This window comes from Gouania willdenowi, chromosome 14, assembly GCF_900634775.1.
Source record: "Gouania willdenowi chromosome 14, fGouWil2.1, whole genome shotgun sequence".
NCBI classification, from domain to species: Eukaryota; Metazoa; Chordata; class Actinopteri; order Blenniiformes; family Gobiesocidae; genus Gouania; species Gouania willdenowi.
Window position 1 is genome coordinate 21,725,711 of NC_041057.1, and position 18,737 is coordinate 21,744,447.

The 18,737-nt window shown below is 39.1% G+C and overlaps 1 protein-coding gene across 8 annotated transcripts; it reads left to right on the top strand.

Annotated features, from left to right (window-relative positions):
• The first annotated feature begins 3,152 nt into the window (after window positions 1–3,152).
• On the top strand, window positions 3,153–17,406 carry kcnk4b (potassium channel, subfamily K, member 4b). 8 transcript variants are annotated; one of them, XM_028466892.1, is made up of 8 exons: window positions 3,153–3,276; window positions 8,402–8,531; window positions 8,701–9,001; window positions 14,391–14,505; window positions 14,578–14,768; window positions 14,841–15,027; window positions 16,239–16,381; window positions 16,456–17,406. In XM_028466892.1, coding segments are annotated over exons 1-8 (1,650 nt in total). In that variant the 5' UTR covers window positions 3,153–3,275; the 3' UTR covers window positions 17,038–17,406. The 8 variants fall into 8 exon arrangements, with proteins under 8 accessions (XP_028322693.1, XP_028322694.1, XP_028322690.1 ...); XM_028466893.1 differs by having other exon boundaries at window positions 14,608–14,768; XM_028466889.1 differs by having other exon boundaries at window positions 14,578–15,027.
• Window positions 17,407–18,737: the final 1,331 nt, after the last annotated feature.

Consider the following 18,737-nt stretch of genomic DNA (forward strand, 5'->3'; position numbering starts at 1 on the left):
GGGGAACTAGACTTGGTAAATGTGTACACACGGCATTGTAAAAAGGAGTTGACAAGAAGTGAAGATAATGATTCTTGGAACAGGAATCAGAAGAGAACAAATGCTCAGGAAGTCACGCCTGTTAGATGTCACAAGACCAGCAAATGGTGAAGTGTAGGGGGGTCATACCCCCACCCCTGACTCTGAACTGAAGGTGTAAAGCACCAAAATAAGACAGTAGTCTTTTGCATCCAGAGCAATCTTTGCTGTGAAGAAAGCAGAGAACCTCGATCGACCTTGTAGCTTTACAGGTATCAGGGCTATTGATTACGACATGTATCTGGGTTAATAATTAAGTTAATAAATCTAGTCATCTGTGTGAGGTAATAATAGAAAGAAGTCCAGTTCATTCAAAATGACAGGATTTTCCATCAGTTTCAAAACTGATCCAAAATCAGTAGATAGATTCAGATCCTCTCCAGATTTCAATAGAATCTTCCATCGGAAAAGGTCTATCTTGTGCGTAGTACTTTTGCTGTAATCCTGCCAACAGACAAACAAAAGAAAGCACTCGTGCAGCACAGACTTTTGAAATTTCGTTCTCAGCTGTTTCCATCACTGACAAGATTTGTCATGACAAAAATTCAGCTGAATGGGGTTTTCCCTGTCAAAATCCGCAAACTTCAACCCGCTGCCAAATCCACATTCTGGATCAGATCTCTACGAAACTCAAAATTTTGATTGAGGTCACAACCCGACATCAATCCACCAAATTTGAATGAAATCAAAACTTATTTAAATTGTATAGGAATTTTTGAAAGTCATAAATGGGCTTTTCCAAAGTTCATTTCCAAGTCTGCAACACGGATTGGATCCGGATCATGTTTGGTCAGATGTTGCAGTTTAATGAATTATAGGCCAATTTCTATATTATGTATTTCAGCTAAAGTCTTGTCAGTGAGCAACTTAGAGACTTTTCACATTTGAATAACACCATAGCCCAATATCAATCAGGGTTCAGAAAGCAGCACAGTACAATTACTGCTGCCATTAAAGCAGAACTAAGTAACTTGTGTTTAGCGCTCCTCCTAAAGGTCCTAAAGGTGGTTATGTCACTGTCGTAAAAACTCTGCACCCCCCGCCGCCTGCCCACCCCCAAAGCTACATGTGCACCTTTGCTCTCCCAATACAATAGCAACCGATCACTGAAAAATCCTAATACAACAGTGACACTAAGGGTGCTTTCACACATATAGTCCCATGTGACCATGTGAACAGTTGCGGAGCCGCAACGACAGTGTGGCTGCTGCTGAGCTGTCACTGCATGGGGTTGCTCCGTTCCATTGACACTCTATCATCTGAGGAGCACAATGACAGTCTTGTGTCTAAGTCTAAACTTAAATTTGGATTCTTCTTTAGAAACAAGTCCTGTTTTTCATGTCAGGTCAGAGATTATTTAATCTCCACCACTTTCTTACCTTTACTGGACTATGGTGATTTGTTAGTTATGAATGCTCCTGAAAAACACCTAAAGAAATTGGACTTGGTGTATCACTGAGCTCTACGTTTTACTACTGGTTGTCCATCACTGTCTGCTGTATGCTGCTGCAAACCGTCCCTCCCTGTCTGCCCGTAGACTCTCACACTGGCTGCTATTTGTCCATAAATCTGTTCTTGGACTACTGCCTTCTTACTTACCACATATTTGATCAGGTCTAGTAACCTTCATGGACAACAGTCTTAGGTTTTTATTAAAATGGTTGTTTCCAGAGTCAGAACAGAACTGGGTAAGAATGCCTTTAAATGTGCCGCCCCTTCTTCATGGAACAGTTTCCAGATTGATATGAAACTAACAGATCTAGTCACTGTTGAAGAATTGAAATCTTTGTTAAGGGACTGGGAAGGAGCTAATCTTGGACAATGTGACTGTTTTCCATTCTAACGGCTTGTCATCTTGTTTTGAGCTCGTGTCTCCAGAACTGCTGGTTTTTGATGTATTGATGTATTTATTGTCCTCCTGAAAAAGAGATTTGTAATCTCAATGAGGCTTTTATCTGGTTAAATAGAGGATATAATAATAAAATGATAAAATACATCATCCTGCAAAATTGTGAACAAATCGATGAAGATCTGACAAAGATATGAGTTTTAGAAATTATGCCCCATGCTAAAGATGGGGAATTTTGCATTTTTTTATATTTTTTTGTCACCTTGATCTTGAACCTACCTTCACCAAAATTGATTGGTCTCATCTGTGGCCGAAAACCAATTAACAGAAAAAAATTGAAATGGATTTGTCAAACATGACGACCAATATACTTTTGAAAAACGTTTTTGAAAATAACAAACACATCAGCGCAGCTAAAAATATGACCTCCTTGGTGGAGGGAAAAATAAGGGTATTGAAATGTATATTTGTTTTCTTTACGCCAATTTGAGGCGAAATAGCATCATCGCAAAACCATCACAGGCGTCCCTAAAATAAAGGGGGGGGGGGGCTTACCAACTGGTTGTGTCAAGATAGTTCAGTGGTTCCAAACTTTTGTGAGCTTGGGGCCCAAATTCTCAGGACCAAAGAGGCCCGGAGCCATTTGAATAGTAACATGGTAGTGGTTTTTGTACATAATCTCACCCTTTGAATTAAACTTAACGAATTCACATCATTGTTCTTTTTTGGTAAACTATACCAAGAAGAAGCATTTAAGGAGAACAAATACAGACACAAAGCTACAAGAAGCAGGTCTTTCATACTATTATTAACGGCAACTTGAAAACTCAAATGAGAGAAGAAAAAAAAAAAGACTTTCAAAATTCAAAGAATGCTCTTTTTAAAATGCTTACAAAAGGAGCCCAAATTCTTGAAAAAAAACGTTTATCATGCTGTTTCTGGTGCACATTAAAGCATATCTTCCGTTACGTTAAAAAAAAAAAACTTGCAGACGTTTGCTAACCAGTCAATTTCCAGTCCACAAAGTCCTTGCATCATCAAAAACAGCAGAAAGTGAGCTTACAGTAGATGCACGAAGGCTTAATTGAAAATAAAGTGCTCATAAGAGTGGCCCAGGTCTCCTCCTGCTCACCTCCCTCTCTTTCATTTACTACGACCCTTTACTTCTAATAATGAGTCTGTTTATCATTTGCTCAATCAATTTCAGCTCTGCGTTCCAGTGCATCTTTGTTTCTGATCCAATATGTGCCTATAAACAAGCCTCTGTTTATTCACTGGATACCACTGTAACTCTCATCATCCTGTTGATTAAGAAGAAACTGTGGATTTTACCCATCAATCAACAAGAAGTAAGGATTTTAAAATCTCTTCATTTCTGTGTTAAATTGTGTTCACGGGAATTTTTTTTTTTTTTTTTTTTTAATCGATAACGACACGTTACAAAAAACTGAAACCAGAGTGATTGTTGTAATTAAGGATGATCAAGTGATAAATAAACTAGTTTTTATTAAAACGTGTGGGACAGTATTGTTTTTCAAACTCTCAAAAGCATTTCACTGCAGGTACAACAACAAAGGTTACGCCCCGAGGTCAAACTGACTTTTAATCAAAAGTATCATCTGTATCACGTTTGCAGATGATACAAATTTATTTTGTACAGGAGACATATTGGAGTTAAAACTGGAAACAAAAACTGGTGTCAAGAGAGGATCTGATCGCAATAAGTTCTCTTTAAACAAAAAATAAAACAAAGTTCATGATTTTTTCAGGTAACAAAAATAAAAATGCTCGAGTTTATGAAACTAAACTTTTAGGTTAAACTGCTTGGGAAACCCCATATTGACTTTATTAAAAGAAAAGTGTCCAAATCTGTGGGAATACTAAATAAAACTCGGGACTTACTAAACAAAAACAGCTTATGTTTGATATATTGTTCTTTTGTTATGCCATATTGTGTAGGAGGTGGATAATGTCGGAAAAACCTATTATAGATACATTAGAAGAATTACAAAAGAGAGATAAGAGATAATGTATAAAGTAAAAAAAAAAATATTGCTCCCAATAGTATTCATGACTTCTTTAAAATAAGTGAGAGTAAATATAATTTAAGAGGTATTGATTATGAAATGCTCTCAATGAAGAATTTAAGTCGTTTGCTTCCTTTATGAAGCTAAAAAAAATGTCAGAAGTATAAAATTATTCATGAATATGAAGTTGAAATAATAAATATTATATAAGGATAAACGTTTGCTTTGGGCCTATTTCTTTTTTTGCGTTTTATGATTTTTGTATTTAATACATCAATGATCAATATGAACCAAAATGAATAAAATCACCCATTCATCATGTATGCATTGGAAGGAAAGAGACCAGTGCTTAACTGCAGTTGGACAGAAGCTCACAGACAGCAGCTCTCACGCAGATTAAATTGAAGGAGCTAAATGTATTTAACTGTTCGTTTGGTGAGTGCATCAAATAAATGTAATCCCGCTGCTCAGCATTTCCACTTTGGAAGTGAAGAGAGTTTGCAGGAGAAGCCGGTGAAAGACAAAGTCAGGCTCGACTCCTTTTTACTGATGCTCCTCTTACAAATGCATCTTAATACGTTTAGACTGTGATGTAGCGTTATACAGGATGGCTGTAATGCAGCACGGTGAACTTGTAGGAAGTGTTCAGGGCGCAGTCGAGATCAGTCAAACAGTGCAAAGATGTGTTGACTGATGCCATGAAATGACAGGTACATTAGAGTTTAATATTTTAATATTTTGATGGCCGCATTCTTGTTGTCTCCACCAAATTTTTATTTAGGTGTCACATGTGAAATGAATATTTGAAATACTTTTTCAATCATTTAGTTTTTGGCAAGGATTCTATTTGTTATAGTTCATTTTTCCTTAATTTTGTCTATTGTCCATTTGAAAAGAAGGAGAAAAAGCTTAGGGTGGTCACAACTACCTGCAAAGATCACTATTTTAAAGTGTAGATAAGAAAGAAAAACATCAACATTTTGCAACAGTATAAGCAAATAATGTAATCACTTTACAAATGCAGCTAAGGTGAATAATTGATGATGCCGTAGTTATTCAATGGTAATTAGCATTTTAAAGAGAACGGGTTAAATCCATCTTCAAACCTAGCTGATAGATAACACAATACGATGGTCAAGTTTTCACATTTTATATCAGTGCATTCTGTAAACATGTTTTAATGACATAATGAAGGATGTGCAGGCATGAACATACAGTCCCCTCCAAATGTTTTGGAACAGCAAGGTCCATTCCTTTGATTATGTTATATACTGAAGACATTTGGGTTTCAGATCAAAACATGAATATGAGACAAAAGTTCAGAATTGCAGCTTTTATATCATGGTATTTACATCTAGATGTGTTAAATAACTCAGGACAGAGCACCTTTTGTTTGAACCAATACAACAATGTGGAATGTCATCAAATAGAAAGAAACTACTGGTGTACTGAGCGACAAACATTGAACAGGTCGGCCAAGGGTATCAACAGCGGTTGATGACAGAAACATTATGAGAGCTGTGAAGAAACATTTTCAGTTGATTTAATACAGTAATCTCTGTTCCAATGCTTTTGCTCACTTGAAAAGTGGGTGGGTTCAAACAAACGGTGCTCTGTGCTGAGTTATTTAACACATCTAGATGTCAATACCATGGAATAAAAGCTGGAAGAAGCAATATTGCATCAGACTGTGATGAATGACCGAAGTTATTGTTTGGAGAGAAAAACATGGAATAAGGTTACTGTATTCATTAAAAGTCATATTTCAGTTGCAGGTCAGTCGTTTGACCTAAAGCAGCGATATTAGACTGTGGTTGAAATGATGCAGGAGCATGACCACGTTTGTTGTTCTATGAATATCTGTCTAAAAACACTAAAATTGGCCAGGCAATACAGTAACTTCCTTACTATAATTTTTTTTTAATTATTAAAATGAAATGAAAATCCATGTAAAATACTAATATCAGAGATTAGTGCTTCTCTGTCATTACAAATGATTTGATTCCCACTCTGTGATTCAGAGGAAAAGTAATACACTGTGTTTGCACTGAGCATTCCCTTCTCAGCTTCCAGGAAAAATTACACATCATGGATTTATCATCTCTTGACTTTGAAACCAAACTATGTACAGTAGGTTAACCTAAAACCCAAACAAAACCATGAAAAACAAATGCTTTAGCCTTAAAGCTGCAGTATGTAGAATCGTAAGACTGGAGTGGAATCAACCCCGCTCCCCCCTCCCCTCCCTGTTTTGAAGTGACCAGTATCCTTGTGAATGCGCACAAATGTGGAGCTCTGAACAACTAGCTCTCTTGCCCTGCCTCCAAACTTTCCAAAGTCCCTCCCTCAGAGGAGCTAACAAGCTAACGGTAGTCCGACAACAACATCACAGTAATATAACATGCTCTGTTAAAAGCATATTACTGCTTCGCTTCTCTCTCTCAATGTGCACACACCTCAGCAGAAGCAGCAACAACAAAGTGTCACTTACAGCAGCCCACATGGAGGCTGCTGCGCGCACATGAACAACACATGCACTACAGAGTTCTACTGTAACAATTATAAATCAAACATAATGTAAATCAAGCAGCAGTAATTACCTTTCATGCAGAAAAGTTGCTAATTCCATCTTCAACTCCTCCACACCGTACACTGTAAAAAAGACGGCGCTCCAGCCCGGGAAAAGGGCGGGGACTGTGAGCAACAGCTGTCAGACAGTCCATCAAACACAATCCTGGCTCTGATTGGTTCTTTTTGCTCGGTCGCGGTGCATTCTGGCAATCTGCCAAAGGCTGCAGGAGAAGCAGGGGGGACTCAATGAGGCTGTTTTTTTCACACAAACTACTAGTTTGATGTAAAGCTGTCCTTACATAGTGACAGCTTTAGTAAATATGACAAAAAGTTACTTTTATAAGAGTTGCAGACTGCACCTTTAAGGAGTAAATTATGCAATAAAATTGAAGGTTGTGGCAATATTCAGCTTAGACCAGTGTGGGCAGAAGTTTAAAAATAAAAAAAAAAGGTGCTTTTTTAACTTTGGGGCAAATTTGTTCCTTTTTCAGCTCAAAAAAATAAAATAATGCTTAAGATTAGACAAAATAAAACCCTGACTGAGAAGATCAGCTGTATAATCTTTTACTCACTTCCAGCGCTAATCTACTCTCACTGCTGCATATTAAGGGGATACTTAATTCCTCCCGTGGAGTGTGCAATGTATCATCAAACCTCCATAAAGCACAAACCATTGATCCCACTGACCACTTCTGTTTTTCACACACTTAAAATCCCTGAAGCGAGAAAAATGCACCTTCAGCATTTACATGTGAAGAAAACCATAAAGTGAGCAGAGCCTGCCTGGAATTAGCATCTACTCATCAAACCCATCCATCTTTTCACAGTCTTTTATACGCTCTCAGTGTCTTTTCTTCACACACACACACACACACTGTCCGGATGCTGATGGTCTCTGATTTTAAGGTAAGGACCCACCACACGAGGCAGGACTGTCTGTGCCATGAATCTCACAGAGCTGAAGGGTCTCATAAAGTGGTAATAAAGAGGAGTGGTGAGTATTTAGTCTGTTGCTGCTGCAGAGTCACATTGCTTAATGTAATGTTTACTACTGTTTCATCTGTTCAAGTGACGCACAGCTTTGTGGGTGGAAGTTGAACAATGTGCAGGGTTTGAACCGTGTGCGCTAATGGAGACGGTTTACAACCATGTGCCAAGGTTCAGATGCGTCTAAGTTGTGCAATTGGGAAGTGAAAATCTTCACGCTCAACATAGAAAACTAATTTATAATCAATTATTTCAGCCATTTTCTAGTATGCAGAAATGTTCTATAGATGAAGAAATAAGGCTCGTGTGATTTAGTTGATGTATAATTGTTTTGTGTTTTCCCAGCAGCTGTAAAACGGTTTGAATTACAAGTGTATATTTTGCTGTCACCGTGTGATGTTTATTGGTCTAATTTTGGACGAGCACCAACAGATCCGCTGACATAGGAGCAACAGATGCTGAACTTTAGAAAGTTGGCAGCTTGTTTAGTTTCTGTCTGTCGATCATAAATTTGGTCACCGATGTCCTTCTGACAGATTCCAATGATACAAGTGTTGTATTTTGAGGAATGAAAATAAAATATGGAGAGTGATGAAGATGAAAGTTTATGAGTGCAGAGCATGGAAGCTTCACTCAATGCTGTTGTGCCAAACCTGCACTTAAACACATTGCCTGATTAACAGCGCTTTGAAAGAGAAGAAATCACAACAGCAATAACGGTTTTCATCCAGAACCATCATTCATACGTACACTGACACAAAGACATAGTCACGCTGCGGCGCCTGCACCACATCTTACTCAGCATCATTGATTATTGCCTTTATTGCCCTTTTTTTCCCCCAATAACGCTGTGAGTTCTGATCTTCTCCGTGTCTGTGGTGCTTTTCAGTGTCCCCTCTTTCAGAGTGCGAGGGGGAAGGGCTTCCCAGTGGTTTCGGATCCAAAGACTCCATCCTCAACCCAGGTGAAAAGAAAGATTGGAAAAGACGAAGGCGTGGGCAGAAAAAGCAGATTGACAGGTGAATTTATCCATTGCATGTATAGTGTGAGGCAGGGTTTTTATGCTGGTTTTAGTGTGTAGTGTGGAGTCGTTTTAAAGGCTGCATGGGCGGGTGAAGCCCATGCTGCTGTCTGTAGTTGTTTTCCCTATGTAACCTATGTGCCTGTATATGGTTGCTCATGTTTCAGCAGCAGCAGCTGGGATCCTGACCACACGGATGCTGAGGCTGAGAGAGAGAAGCAGCAGCAGCAGCAGCAGCAGCAGCAGCAGAGTGTGCTGGGACTGACAGGAGGTGCAACCATGCGCTGCTCCACCCTTCTTGCCATCTTAACAGGGGTGCTTCTCTACCTGGTGCTGGGAGCGGTTGTGTTTCGTTCCCTGGAGGCTCCATTGGAGAAAAGCAAACACATGCAGCTGCAGGGAGCACGAAGAGACTTCCTGTTTAACTTCTCCTGCGTGGATCCAGAAAACCTGCAGGCTCTGATAGAGGTAGAACACACTACTACTTCATTTTTTTTTTTTTTTTAAATGTTCATGTTCATCTTACTTCAGCTTATTGCATCCAGGAGGATTGTGTAGACCTGCACAGGTGACCCTCCTCCTCTTGGAGTTGTTTAACACACTTTAAATCAAAGTAATATCCAAACAATTGTCTCACTTTATTTTTTTTTAAAGGTATTAAACATACTGGAACACATTAAATGAAATGTAATAAAGTACCTGCTAATTTTTGGATGAGCTAAAACATTGTGTTAAATGATTAGTTAAAATGTGTTGTAATATAAAATATAAAATATCTAATATCCCTATTCTCTTTATTAATTTCATACTCGCAAGTAGATGGGAGTATTTTCACAAATATAGCAAAGAATGAACAATCAACCCTGAAACGATCACAACAGGGATAAAAAAAAAAAAGACCTGCAAACCACTGTAAGAGTTACAAATCATGCACGGCTTTGGAAAGGGAGAGTATTCAAATAAAACACATGCAAATAAATCTTGTGTCGCAGTTCAAAAGTGTTTTTATTTAATATATTTAAAATGGGAAACTAGTAGTTTCTCAGGTTTAAAAAGTCGCTTTCATGTTACTTGTTAGACAAAATTAAGATTTTATTCAAACATTTTAATGGTTTAGTTATTGCCTAAAAACAACACACCAAGTCTTGTAGTCATATTCCAGCTAACTTCATCAATCAGCCATAGTGCTGTTTAGCTTTTCATACCTAATTAAAATAGTACATTTGTTTATAAAAGACAAATAAAATCCATGAAGTAATTCAAGATATTGAACACAATGACAAGACTCACTGACAAGACATCTGTGAATTCATTAAAAGTTACCATGATAATCTACTCATTGTTGGTTAGTGGAATAGAAACTGCAGCAAGAAACTGATTAGAGCTCTAGTTGATAGCAAGAAAGTGAGTGTAACTTAAGTATGTAAATGTAAGTCACTGTAAAGGAGCGTTCACACCGAACGCAACAGAAGCGACTCTGGTTAAGGCTGGGATACACTGTGCGATTTTTTCAATCGTTGCACTCAGCTCCAGCTCCAACTGTGCGACTCAGGTGCAGAGCCCGAATGTGCGCAGCTCACGATGCATATTCTCACACTATACGGACCGACACTCTGATACGACCTGACCGCTCACACTGTACGTTCATACACGACACATCGGGGTCTTATTTCCGGAAATGCAATGTACAAAATAGAAGAAGAATAACTCTGATGCGTTGCCATTAAAACAGACAAAGAAGAAGAAGAACCCAGAAGTGGAGAGACTCTCGCAAATCTCTGTAAAAAGAGCTTTAAAAAAGAAAAGACGGCGATGTGATGGACCAGGAGCTGACTGGACAGACATGGGCAGTACAGTCCGTCAATTTTACAGCGGTCCTACGGTATTCGCGCATGCGCAGTGTGAGAGTTTAAAGTAAGCTGGTCCGTGGCACTGCTTCAACTGTGAGATACCCTCACAAGGAGCGACTGGATTTCAAACATGTTTGATTTCCTTACGACCATACGATTGCTGATTGGGAGCTGGTCGTGAGGTGTTAATCGCTTCTCGTGACCCCACGTATACGATACGATGCACGACTCGCACAATCCCAAAAATAGATGCACGAGTCGAAAATGGGCTCAAAATGGGCCCAAAATTGCACAGTGTATGCCTGCCTTTACTAGAATACGTTCAAAACCCATGTAAATGATGCAACATCCAGCGACTTGCACAATTTCAGTGACTAGATTGTGCGATTGTTCACGTGACTGGTCTCTCAAAGATGAAAAATTGTAACTTTTCAAGCGAAAACTCCCTCAGCCGTCACTGTCCGTAGAGCCAGAGGCTGCAGCCCTCTCGCTACAGCGAAAAGGCTTCAGCGCGAGGGCTGTACACTTCCTCAACTTACTGGGACCAAATGAAAGTAGCATACTCCTTGAATAAGCCTTTTAAAACCTAAGTATATTTTGAGTGAACTTATCCTTTAGTAACTCTGTAAGTTGAACATTTAAACTGTAAGTACAAGTGGTGCTGTCTATTATCAGTGCTATAAAAGTACGGCCAGAGAAGAAGTGAGCAGCCCTCTCGATGCAGCAGCCCTGTCAGTGCTGCTTCCGGCTCCGCAGACACATACTTTTACGTGGCAACTAGATTACATTCATAATCAAGGTAAATGAAGCATGTCAAGCGACCTCCCTTCAAGCAACATAACACATACCCGCGAGATTTCCAGTGATTTCCAGCTGCGTCGCAACATCCAATCGTCAATGAGTCTCTCCCCATGTCACTCCCCCGGTCACTGTCTCTAGAGCCGGAGGCTTCATCGAGACAGCTGTACACTTACTGGGGCCAAAATGAAAATAGCCTACTCCTTGGATAAGCCTTTTAAATTCTAAGTATATGTTGAGTGAACTCATCCTTTAACTCTGTAATTTGAGCATTTAAACCATGAGTACAAGTGTGATCTATGATAAGTGCTGTAAACATACAGCCTGAGAAGAAGTCATCAGCCTTCTCAGTGCAGCAGCCGTCTCAGTGCTGCTTTCGGCTCTGCAGACACACACTATTCCCAGGTCGTCACGTCACTGGAGCAATGAAGCGACCATTTTTAAACATGTCATATACACTCATGCACTGCATATGAGTGTGTTTTTTTTTTTGGATGAACTAGCTGTAGACTAGCTGTATGCTGACTCATATCCTCATCAACAATGTTTAGGTGAGCTTTTGAACCCAAGGTCTAACCCCAACTAACTCTAATCAAACAGCATGTTCTACTGTATGATGTGATCTAAGGAATGCTACTCCTAAAATAACTCCAGAAAAGTTTAAGGCCCAATGTGTTGGAAGCCAACATTCAGGTATTGTTGGGTATGAAAAAAGTAGATATTCTTACAAGAAACAAGAGCAGTCAGAGAGCACAAACCTTCACCAAGTATCAAATATCCTCTTTGTCAGATATTGGCAGTTATCTTGGTCTGTAATCCTGATCATGGTACCATGATCATTTATATTTTAAAGGCATGTAAGATATTTCTATCCCCATTAATAATCATACAGGTAGTCCAAATGTATGGGCACCCCTATTTTTATGAAGCTAAATGTGAGTAGTATTGATAAGAACTCACTAATGTATTACTTTTGGGTTTTTTAATCTAAAACTGAGCAAATAAGAACAGAAAGCATCTAGCAACACTGCCATTTGTGGTTAAAACTCAAGTCTTGGGTTTTTTTGGGGGATGATGATTGCCGTATGTTTAGTTTAGTGTCTATGCTTGCAATAAACAAGCCGCTAATGAGAGTGTGCCCTGGTTTGTGCTATCAAACTGTTATATGCTCAAGACCCTCAATCAAATAAGGCTTGAGTGATGCAAGGATGGTGTAGCAGCAAAGCAATGCAGGTTAAGTGTGAGTGTCAGCGTCGTAAATGAAAAGCTCAAAATGAAGAATGGATTAAAAACCCTTGCTGGGCTGGTGTTTGCTTATTTGTGGTCGCAAATCTTTTCCAAAGTCAGAGCATAATCTGATCTTGCCGTAGCAGGATCCGGCACCTCCCAATTTTTGACCGGCACTTATTTGATTGGATCCAGCACCTCATTTTTTCCCCCAGCAACTCATTCGCTTTTATGTGTTTTAATTCAATTTTCAAGTATTATATTTTGACAGCTGTATCTTTTATTGAGTTGAAACAACTGGAATTGTCATTACGCAAAATTTAATGTAGACACGCGACTGAGGAAGACAGGGGAATGTCAAGCCACGCCCCCACGCTACATTTAAAGTGTGATTTTTTGCAAAAATTGTCTCTTGTCAGCAGGGAAGACGGTAGTAAATGGCTAAAAAAAGGCAGTTGGATTAAAGGGATCCTCCACTGTTTTTACTAATATGGCCTAAAACCTTATTAGAATATCTATGCCCAACTAAACACATTATTTTGCACCATATTTGTTTTATTAACTTTTAAAATTGGGATTAGTTTACCGTTTGAGAGCCTGTGCGCCCCGAAGAATCTGTGACCGCAGGGGGCGACAGTTCTAACTCTGCTGTTTCGTAGACAGCATCAAGAAGAGAAGAAGAGCAAAAAGTCTGGACCTAAACCATTAAACCATACCTTCAATCAATTCTGGCAAGATTACCGGTTCTTTGCAGCAGACAAATTCAACTTGGGTCGTCTATGAAACAGCAGAGTTGGAACTGTCGCCCCCTGTGGTCACAGATTATTTTGGGTCACGGATTTTGTTTATCAAATTTCTGTAAACAAAAGAGGTTTACATTGCAGAGCAGCCGCAGCAGTTAGCGTAGCGAGTAGCACGTGTAGCAACGATGCTAATATAGGAGCACCTGCCTCCAACGGACATGACACAGGAGGCAAACTATCCAGGAGACATGAGGAGGACTCGGGGACAGAGAGAAGAGAAGGAGAAAGTTCTGCAAGTTCGGACAGAGGCTCAGTTCAAAGCTAAAATGAGCTGCTACTATTGGCTTATGGAAGACAAGGCAGGATTCGGCTGTGGAATATTTAAAAAAGTTGTGAGGATACAAAGTTCTTTGGTTAATTGACTGTTTTTGTTCACGTGATATTATTGGTCCATTTAGTTTGCAAAAGGCGCTTTCCAATCTTTTATTGTGTGACTTTTTTTGTCTCTCGCTTACTGTTAGAACAACACGTGGCCAGTGTTCTGGGACCTAATAATTTACAAATCAAGCACTGTGCAAAGTTAAAAAGATAAACTTGTCCCGGGCCTTACTAGGTGGAGATCTACAATACAATGTAGTTTTAGTCCAAATTTAAATGTTTTTAAAATTCATAGTTGGGTTTAAAATCCGATCACTACGAAGTTTCAAATAGGAATTCTGACATTCTGCCAAGGAATGTTCATTTTTGGGGAGTTCGCCTTTCTTTTCTATCATGTCCCTAATAAAAGTTGTATTAATGGAGACCAATGTTGCACACGTAGAATACCAGAGATAACACTAGAAGCCTGCTCGCTTGTATTCCAATGTTTGTTCGGTAACTTCAGGATTCTCCTGACCAATACAAAAGTGAAATTTCTGCCTCATTAATTTAAACATCAATGAACTAACAACATTGTGGATATCTGACGCACACCAAATGCTGCACAGGTTTACTAGTTTCGAACACGTCAATGTATGAGATGGGTATATTTTTTATTATACTGAAGATATTTTCAACAAAATAATTCCTTTTGATGATAGGATTACCTATAGTAATTTACAAATATGCTCGTATTCAATGGAATTGCCCAAAATCTCGTAACATACAGCTTCTTTTGAACAATTTTTTTCTCCACACTTTACAATACTGTTGAAGTGATTAAATCCTTATCATGTATTTCCTCCTGAATCTAATCCACAGGAAGTGGCAGAGGCCCTCGGTGCAGGTGTGGATCCTAACAATAACAACACCTATGTCAGCAAGTGGGACATAGCAAGTGCCTTTTTCTTCTCAGGGACAATCATCACAACCATTGGTGAGTGAAAGACAATTATCAGGATATGTGTGTGACCAGATGAGGATAATTAAGTGATTATTTGTAAAAAAGAGTGTGTTTCCTTTCTTCCAACACATCCAGGGTTTGGAAACATCTCTCCCAAGACTGAGGGTGGGAAAATTTTCTGTATTTTCTATGCGTTGGTGGGAATCCCAATGTTTGGTATCTTACTGGCCGGAGTCGGAGACCACCTTGGTACTGGCCTGAGGAAAACCGTCCTTAAAATAGAGACTCTCTTCCTGGTCAGGCTCACGATAATATTAAATTCTCTTTTGTTTTGTGGTGCTGTTTCACTCTGCTGTTGTGCCTCACAGAAATGGCGGGTCAGTCCAACCATTGTGCGAGTGATCTCAGCCATCCTGTCCATCCTTCTGGGATGCCTGCTCTTTGTAGCACTGCCCATCCTGGTTTTTCAAGAGGTGGAGCACTGGAGCCTCCTGGAGTCGGCCTACTTTGTGGTCATCACCCTGACCACAGTCGGCTTTGGAGATTACGTTGCAGGTTAAAAAGCAGCAGCAATCTGCCTCACAGTCTAGATCCTACAGCATAGCTTGCAACGGTTTGATATTAAATGAAGGTTCAAATATATTTTTATGATTTTTAAGCATTAAAATGATCAAGTTTGATGCTTGAAGGTCTTTTGATCCCACCCCTAACCCTCTTGTAAATTGTGCATCCTTTCAGACAGATGCCAGTGCAGAAAATAGGCCTATTCAAAGATTCATTTTCAAATCATATTTTTCCAGAGAAAAAAAACACTTTCCCGCTACTGGTAAGATGATAGTTAAGGATTAACTACTGTTGTTGTACTTAAGACCTCATTTTGATGGTCTAGAACTTGTCTCGCTCTCGGACTGACTGGACTTGGGATTATCTGTCCAGACCAATCCTGATCTGCTATTCTTCAACTACTTTAATGTGATAATAAGGGGAAGCATTTGGAACTGTTCCAGATCAATGAATGTTATTTGACTTGAAACTCTTCGTGTTAGCTTACTAATTGTTCTGCTTAATGGAAATCTTTTTGAGTGCCTTATGTGTCAGATACCTCCAAAACCTTAAACATTAAATGCGTACAAGTATTGCATGTTCAGCTTTGAAAGCATTCCAGACACCTTGTTTTTGTCAGTCAAATATATTAAAAAAATAATTAAAATTAAAGAGAGAATCCTCTTTGTCTGTTCAACCCTGTTATGGTTTTTAGAATAGATTTTGATGGTCTTCGTCTTGTCTCGACCTTGGTCTTGACCCTTGAAAGTCTTATTCTTGATTTCAGTGCATTCTGGTCTCAGGCAAGTCCTGGTCTTGGATAGAGTGGTCTACTTGAGTACAACACTAGGACCAACCATGTATCACTAGCCTACTTTGTGGAGCAAAAGAGTATTTCAAGATGTTGGCAGACTTATCTACATAAGAAACTTTTGGTTGTTACACAAGCTTGGTATTTAGATTTTTAGTTTGATTTATTGATCTGTAGATGAGACATGACTTAATTATCCTTATATTCATAAAAAATAATTTGTGATGTTTAAGGCTTACTCAGCTAAGACGGTATCATTAATTATTTACAATGACTTTCTTGGGAGTGATGAATTATTGAGTGTCTAACCTGCTATAGTACCTGTTTACCAATGTTTACACTTTTCAATGGAGCAGGATGGACGGATGGATTAAATGATTGTGCAATGTTTGCTGTTCTCTCTCTATCAAAGGTGACTCTGGCTTTGCTGGAAGCGACCACTGGTACAAGCCCCTGGTGTGGTTCTGGATTCTATTGGGTCTTGCATACTTTGCATCAATACTTACTATGATTGGAAACTGGCTAAGAGTGTTTTTCAAGAAGACCAGAGCTGAGGTACTTTTGCCTTTGATAGAGGACATGATTCCTCACTCAGTCACAAAATTATAGTTTCCAATTTCATCTTTCAGATGGAAGAGCTCCGAGCCCATGCCACTGACTGGACTCAGAACATCCACAACATGTCCGTGGACTTTCGCATTGCTGGCAAAATTGACGATCCATTCAAAAAGCGTCGACGAAAGCATCGTCATGGGCATCGCAGCCACGGTCACTCCGTAACCGCTAATGGGGGCCCAGAAGGACAAAAGGAGCAGCATGAGAGTCATACAGCATCTGGATCCTCCTCTTCCTCCTCTAATGACTCAGGATCAGAATCAGAATCAGAATCTCCAGGTACTCAGACGGAGCAAGTACAAGAGGGAAAACGAAGACAGGAGGATGAAAAGGCTCCTCCAGATTCTCATCAGTCTCAACCTCTGGACTACTTTGGAGAGAACCTTGCGTTTATTGATGAGTCCTCGGACACTCAGAGTGCCAAAGTGCATTTAGATCCTATGCTAGAGTCGACACAAGGCAATACTCATCCACCAAAGAGACGGCGCAACAGAAGACCTGTTCCTCAAAGAAGCCCAAACACCATTCGCTCAAAGAACAGAAGCGAAGACAAAAGAGAGCCCAAACCTATTGAAGATGTACCAGTACAGTCTTAAGTTTAAAGCCATGTACAACCACTTCAATTCTCACACCTTGGAATGTCAAACAATAATAATGCGGTTACTTTCTCTTAACTTAGGGATACAACAGCACAAAAAACAACATATACACCCTAAAATGTCATTAGGCTATATGGAACACAGATACAGACACACATTATGATGCCTATTGTACCACCTATTAAATACTCTGACTGAATAAGTAAAGATAGGAAAGAAATAGGTGATAGTAAGGAGTTAAAAGAAAAGTCAAGTACCAGTGCAAGATTTTTACAAAATAAAAGCGATATTTCTAAATGTTGACAAAGTATAATTGCGCTTTGAACGTGTCTCCAATGAAGGTTGTTTTGGGCAGGCACGTCGTAACTACCGTGAAATCTCATCCCACGAGGAAGATGGACGCTCCAAACCTCCTTATAACACTCCATATTCTTTTGTTGATTTTTTGTCTAATGTAGCAGTAATATTTTTTTTTAAGTATAATGCTAAGAATTTCCCGGTTTCCTCTCTTGTTTACACGTACCGCGCCATGTTTTCTTGGAGAGAAGTGGTCTAGTGACGTCACATCATATGACCCTATACGTCACGATCTGTGACGTGTATTTGCAGAAAAAGTATTTCCATAGCATAGCGAAACTTCTGAAATACCTCCCCATGAAAGCGTACACACTTTTTTAGCAATATTTGAGTGTTTTTACGAAATTCAGGTGTTTCCATTACCAGTTTTTATTGCGCTATTTAGATTTTGTGCCTTTCCGAGGGTCATGGAAACACAGGGAGTGATGGCGACATATTCGGTGGGAAACCCAAACATTGAACACTCTATTGTTATATTTACGGAAATACTGGAAAAGGAAAGTGCTTCCCTTATCAGTTTAATAAGGGAGGTAGTTTTGTGATCAAAAAGCAATGATTTTCTTTTTTTGGAGACAGCAGCAACCCTCTGCAGTCAGTACAGTCTATATGCTCTCTGTGATACAATGTTATAGAAAAAATTGACAAAACTTTACTGACACGTAAGAAGTCACTTCTCGGGGCTTTTAGGAGGATGGACTCAAGGCAAACTATTCAAGATCTTGTAAAACATCTTGCTTTAATTCTGCAAGATGTTTATAGCTCGATCACAGTGACATGGCTTGTTTTTTTTTTTTTTTTTTTTTTTTTTACTTTCACTGGAGGACAAGGATCATAGTTGTCCTGCTGAGAGATGAAGTTTAAACTGTCTACATTCAACCACTCTACATATTTTTCGGCCTTATCTGCATGTGGTTTAGCATCTAGTGCTCCAAGCATGAAGGTGATATTATGACTATGTGAGGAGATAGTGCCATCTGGTGGCCTTACAGAGTAGCACATCCTTCCATAAGCAACACAAAACTTTGGTCCTGCTTCAGAGCAAATAACAGGAGTGAGGTAATGTTATGGGGAACAAATGCTCCTTTAATACTGAACACAAACTATTTATTTTTTTTAATTTTTTTTTTTGCATTTTGAAGGCCGACTGCTATGATTCTGTTGTACTGTAATCATCCAATAAAATAATATAAACTCTGCCCTGCACGTTTTTCTAATTTGAAAAATTAGTTGTGGGTGAACCAGATATTGTAAGTCAGAATGAATGTAAAATGTATTCCATTTGTTTTAGTGTGATACCAAAACACCAAGATGCTGTTTTCTTAAAAAAATAAAAAAAAAAA

Bases quoted from the DNA above. Each gene is read 5' to 3' on its own strand.
- kcnk4b (XM_028466889.1), top strand. The intron at 8,532-8,700 runs GTGAATTTATCC...CTCATGTTTCAG, and splicing joins CAGAAAAAGCAGATTGACAG to CAGCAGCAGCTGGGATCCTG. The intron at 15,028-16,238 runs GTTAAAAAGCAG...TCTCTATCAAAG, and splicing joins CTTTGGAGATTACGTTGCAG to GTGACTCTGGCTTTGCTGGA.